Raw genomic sequence first — 6,000 nt, forward strand, 5'->3', positions numbered from 1 at the left:
AGTTATTAAAATAGCAGGAATAGCTGGCATGTTTGTCTTAAACAAGCATTAAAGATAGGTAAATTGTAGCGAAACTGAAGAGCAGCAATTGCTTAAGATAGGCTGGTGATGAAATAAACGTCATTAGAAGCTGTTCTGTTTGTGAACGTTTAAGCACAACCTTTTTCTCCTTCCCCAACTAGGACCTTAGGTGGCAACTCTCCGGTAACCTCTCCATCAGCTGAACCAGCTTCCTCACACGTCTTATCTCCAGCTGCTCTTACCTCTTCAAACTTCTACCCTGAAACCTGGATTAGTATGGATCCATCTCAGGACTTCATCCAAGTGCCTGTTCTGAAGGAAGATAAAAGTTACAGAACCATTTATAACCTGTTTCACAAGACTGTGCCAGAGACCAAATACAAAATTTTGAAAATTCTGAGAGTGCAGAATCAGTTTCTTTGGGAGAAATATAAAAGGTAAGATAATGCAAATACCCATTCTTTTACAATAATGGAAAAATAATTTAAAATGTGTAATTTGGTCTGCAAGATAGACATTGATCCTTAAGTAGAATACATGAACTCCAGATTTTCTGAAGAAAAGGAGCGTCTTCAGTTGAAAAACTTTATCTGAAAAATACCTTATCCTGCAACTTCCTGTGTAAAAGGTTTAATATACCGCCTACTGATAACTTCTGTAAAGCATTATCTTCACAGAAACTTCAAAATAAGTCTAGGATATCTAGCTGAAAAATATTTCCATTCACTTTCGGGCCAGATTAGGAGGCACTGGGGTTTTTTTGCACAGCCCTTGTTTTCACTCTGATGAAGATTTCCTTCGGCAGCCAAGGGGAAATACAGGCAAAGATGAGCAGGCGCTTCTCGGGCTGCTTTGCCTTTGCTGCGGTGCAGGTGGGAGAGCTCTGTCCCTGGCCGTGTCAGCTCAGGTCCTTTAAAAGACACTTAATTCACACCAAAGCTTTGCTTGAAAGTGGAAGACCTGTTCTGCTATCCGTACGGAAATGCCTTCCTATCTCCTGGTACAGCTCTGCTGCTCCTGAGGATGGTACCGATACTGTAAGGGCTGCAGCGAGAGCCTGCTTTCCCCTAGCAGCTCTGCAGTGAATACTCATCTTCACTTTCCGTTTTCTCTTCCAGGAAAAAGGAATATATGTCCAAAAAAATGACTGGGCTTGACAGGATAATGAACGAAAGGCATTTGTTCCATGGCACCTCCCAGGACGTGGTGGATGGAATCTGCAAGCACAACTTTGACCCGCGTGTCTGTGGGAAGCATGCCACCATGTTTGGACAGGGCAGTTACTTTGCCAGAAAAGCAAGCTATTCCCACAACTTTTCCAAAAGGTCACCCAAAGGAGTGCATTACATGTTCCTGGCGAAAGTACTGACAGGCAGGTACACGGTGGGGAACCACACCATGAGGAGACCACCGCCGGTGAACCCCAGCAGCATCACCAGCGACCTCTACGACTCTTGTGTGGACAATTACTTTGAGCCTCAGATTTTTGTCATTTTTAATGATGATCAGAGCTACCCTTATTTTATTATCCAATATGAAGAAGTTAGCAACACTGTCTCCATTTGAAAACTTGTGCTGCTAAAGTATCCATTTTAATAAACTCTCTTATCTGACATTGGTAGCAGTTTTTGTGGAAAAAAAAAAAATTTGGACATTGCAGAACTGATTAAATTACTTGCTTGGAAGGAACTAAATCTCAAAATATAGAAAAGATGATCTGAAGTGACCAACTGTGCACTTGCTGTTTGATTATGTATGTGCAAAATGTAAATATTTTTCCATTGTTTATAGTTGAAAATCTGTGCCTTTTGTTATAAAACACTGTTTATTTATGTTAGTAAATATTCATGTTTAAAAATGTCTGTGTGTGCGTGTGTGTAATTTCAGTTGTGTCCTGTGCGTATCAGAGTGGCCAGAAACTGCTTACACCCTGGTCTAGAAGTCCCAAGGCTGGCTATTTCTAGATAATCAGAAGCAGGTAATTTTCATCCCAAGTACATTAAATGCGAGTTTCTCCTAACCACTACTTTTTATTACTGTATTTTAGGAAGACAGGGAGAGATTACAAAACTGACATCTGGGGCATACTTTGGATTATTAAAGAGGACAACACAAATAAATACATCATTTTCTAAAATCAGCCCAAAGTAAAATTAGGAAGAGGTTAGTATGGCACGCGGTCCGTGAGGGTTTAAAGCCAGATGGCTTCCCAGCAGCTTATGGGACATCCAGTTTATCCCCTTTTGCTGCTGTGGTGGGGCTGGGAGGGCCACCTGGGCAGCTGCCAGAAGCCAGCGGCTCTGTGCCGTCGGGCCCGCGTACAGCCAGGCACGTGCCACCACCAGCCCCCGGAGGGTGGCTCTGGGGGGTGGGTTTCCTGGAAAAGAAACGCCAACCAAAGCCTGGTTTTGATGGGGTTTTAAATTTGATCGAGGATGAAAATTGTTAACGTCACTTAATGAGGCTGATGCTCAAAAATCATTTGACACATTAATTGTTAACACATAATCCTCATTTGATCAGGGTATTTTTTTTTGTGTTTCCCAGGTGGCTGTGCTTGGCTCGCTGCTCTTCAGTGTCTCCGGCAGCGGTATGGGGGAGAAACAGAACAGTGACTGGTGTCACGGCTTGCTGGCGTGGGGAAGGTGTGGCCGCCAGCGGCAGGGGCTTGGGCTAGTCGGGCTGTAGGGCCCCTTCCAACCAGCCCCTCCTGAGGTTCCGTGTCCGCAGCGGGCCCCGGCGAGCCGTGGCGGGTGCTGGAGAGGCGGCTCGCTCACCCCTGGCTCCCCGGGCAGACAGGCCGCAACGTGGGCTGTAACGCGCCCTGCGGCCGGTTAACGTGTTCGGGTGTTGTGGCGGGGACGAGGGCTGCGGCAGCGCGGGCGCCGTGCTGGGTGACGCTGCGTGGCAGGGCCTGGCAGCGGACCCCGCCGCGGGCTGACAGCGGAGCTGGTGCTTTCGGGGTTTGGAGGGGCCCCCGCCTGTGACGCTGCCGCTTCAGTGGAACCGCTGGAACCATCGCGTCAGGGTTTGTTCTCTAGCTATGCTTGAGGAAAAATCCAGTCTCTACAGTGGGATCACAAAAAAAAATCAGAACTATGATTTAAAATTCAGGAAAAGTTGAGTAAATGATAATTACCTCCATTCCAAACCTTGGCATATTTTGTGTTCTCAGCTCAGCCTGTTTCCTCTGAGTTGCCCTGAAGTCACGGTGAGGCACATGCCACATGCTCACTAGCCATGGGCCACCCCAGGAGCCGGCTCATCTCCTGGCTGCAGCCCCGGCTCGTTCCACCGCAGTCACTAGGAGCCCGTCAGAGGCACGTGGTCCGTGCGACCTCACCACGGCTGTAACAGCCTGGCTGGCATCACGGAGCTGGTCGTATGGCAAGTGACCTAGTTCATGGCTCAGCAAGGTTCAGCTCGATGCTTTAAACTGTTCACCACACGCACCCCGAGACAGAGGTACCCGAGACACCCTGTCCTCCTCAGGATCTTTACAAGGCGTTAGGTATCTTGTTACAAAAGCTGCACCCACTTCGATAGCGCTGGCATGGCCGGGGAGCACGCGCCAGCGGGGGCTGGGCCTGCTGTGTCCCTGCCAGCCCGGGAGCGGGGCTGTCGGTCGCGGTGTCCGGACCGCTCGGTGGCACAGAACGAGCCTTGGGCTGAGCCTGCGGCGGCGCCTGTGCTAACCGGCTCCCTGTCCGCTTTCTCTCTGGGGCCTAAATAAAAACATGTTTTGCTGCTGGGGAGGATTCCTGGCTCCCACCAGCACTCCTGCTTGTCTGTCCCACTGCATCACTCCTTGTTACCTGCAGTAGATCACAGCAGCTGGTAGGTGAGAAGAGGGGGAAGATCCCTGCAGCTGATTCCAATTAACTCCCGATCTCCAGGGCTCTCGGCAGCGCTCAGATTGGAGGGGTGCTGGCTTGGAGGAGACGCTGGCACGGTAAGATGAGAGCTACCAGCTGGGATGTGCGGCCCGGGGAGCTGCTCCTGGCTGTGGCTTGGCTCCTCAGGAGATGACTCTGGAGAGGTTAAGGTGGCTTGTGGAGGAAGGGGTTGTGGCTAATGATGAGGTAAAGCTGAGGCTGTCTCCTTTTCAAAGCCGCTGAATCTTCTGGCTTGCTTCCCTTCTTTCCAACGATAATCAGGCTTTCCTGCAGTTGCCAAAGCAGTGTTCTGGTAGCCCCGCTGCCGCAGGGCGGTGAGCTCATGTGCGAGTCTGGCCCGGCCGTGGTGGCAGTGGGGTGGGCAGGTGGAACTGCCCATACGCCTGCGGGCGCCTCCCTGGAGAGCCGTGCCCCCTGAGCCCTGCAGCAAGCACGGCGGGGTGACGCTGGGCGCTTGTCCTGGGGGCAGCTGGGGCCGGGAGCTGCTCCCGCAGCACGAGCCGGTTGGCCAAGCCATTGTGCCCGCAGCTGCACCCGCCCGTGCGCTTCAGGTGCGCTTTTGCATTGGGGTCTGACATGAGTTCAGAGCTGAGATTTAAAATTGACTTAAGAGATAGAGGCTTTGAATAAGGGTTGGTGCCGTGTGGCTGAGCAAGGGTTGGTGGCCATGTGGCTCGTGGGCAGTGGCTCCCCCCATCCAAGGCCTCTGGCCGGCGTGAGGCTCGATGGGTGCGGGAGGTGGGACCGCTGCCGAGAGCAGGTAACGCGCCCCCCCGGGAGGGCGCGCTGGGGGCTGTGGAGCCTGGTGCTGTGGGCCCGAGGCTTCCCTCCGTGCCCAGGCCATCACTGGGTCTATTTTTTTCATCAGACATTATAGTGGAGTCTTGGCCCTTTGGGGGCCTTCTCCTCTGCATGGCTGGCTTGCTGCCAGCCACCTACTCCAGCCGTGGGTGCTCCTGCAGCTCCCTGCCCGCTGATGCTCCTGGGATGGTTTTCCTGAACTTTCACCTTTTTTTAGACTTTCCTCATGAGCACGTTGAAACAGCTGCGGGGATGGGTGCCGATGAGCTCTGGTGACACGCTGCTGACAATGTATTGAAAATATTTATGTTGTTCCCATGCCAACCCGTTCCAAGTGTATAAACCATCCTGCAAAGGCTTATCACTTTAGCAGATCCTCGGGATGTGACACGTGGTGACGTGGTCCTGTGCGGAGGGCACGGGACCTGGTCTCCCCTTCTGTGCCCGCATGAGTCTGGCCCCGTAGCTTGTGTTGCTGCCCTTGGGAGCTTGGTCGGTCACAGGGATGTGCTGGCCGAAACCTGGTACAGCTGCCCTGCAGGGGACAGGCAGAGGCGTGCCAGGCCACCGCGTGCTGCCGATGAACGGCAAGGTGGGCATCGGTACCCCCCGGAGTCCATCCGTAGCTCTCCCAGGGCTAGGGGTGGATCGCTCCTGGCTTCCAGCCTCCCCGCAGGGCAGGATCCGGGCAGGAGCGACGGAGCTGTGTGGGCATTGGGACAGAGCCCGGCGGGAGCAGAGCATGCCCCTCATCACCAAGTCGGCTGTTAATTGCCTCCCACATGCACTGTCACAGCTTCTCCCAGGGCACCAGTTGCTCAAGGGGTGTCTCGTCAAAGTACTGTGAGAAGCAGGGTCTTACTAAACCCTGCTCCGGAGCTGCCCTGAAGAGGAACACCAGGAGAGAAAGGGCCCGATCCCTACCTTGCTGCTGGGAGTGCTCCTGCTCGCTGAGGGGAGTTGCCCAAGTTCTCTGTGTGCGTGTGTATGTATATTAAAACTATCCATAAATATAACTGAAGTGAAACCCTCATGTGGCCATCACAGCCGGTCTATTTAAATGCCTGTCACCAGATTTCCCACCCCTCCCACTTCCCCCTTACTGTTTGTTATTGAACTTGGCTTTTGCCTGTATCCACGCACGAGGCTCCTGGGGCAGGATCCGTCCCTGCCTGTGGATCGCAGCACTCTGGGGCTGCGCCACAGCTGCCGGTGGGCTCTGGGGGCTTGCCACGGTATGAATAAATAACAGTGCTTTCTTGCCCTGGTTTTGGTGGTGTCA

At 52.6% G+C, this 6,000-nt stretch overlaps 1 protein-coding gene across 4 annotated transcripts in view; it reads left to right on the forward strand.

The window, feature by feature from the left end:
* The window catches only part of TIPARP (TCDD inducible poly(ADP-ribose) polymerase), a 40,925-nt gene extending 39,044 nt beyond the window's left edge, over positions 1–1,881 (forward strand). For all 4 annotated transcript variants that reach the window (XM_056357950.1, XM_056357952.1, XM_056357951.1 and 1 more), the window contains 2 exons: positions 183–458; positions 1,140–1,881. In XM_056357950.1, coding sequence (XP_056213925.1) covers positions 183–458; positions 1,140–1,587 — 724 coding nt within the window. In that variant the 3' untranslated portion in view covers positions 1,588–1,881. The remainder of the gene's footprint in view (positions 1–182; positions 459–1,139) is intronic.
* Positions 1,882–6,000: the final 4,119 nt, after the last annotated feature.

Source organism: Falco biarmicus, chromosome 13 (assembly GCF_023638135.1).
Source record: "Falco biarmicus isolate bFalBia1 chromosome 13, bFalBia1.pri, whole genome shotgun sequence".
NCBI lineage: Eukaryota > Metazoa > Chordata > Aves > Falconiformes > Falconidae > Falco > Falco biarmicus.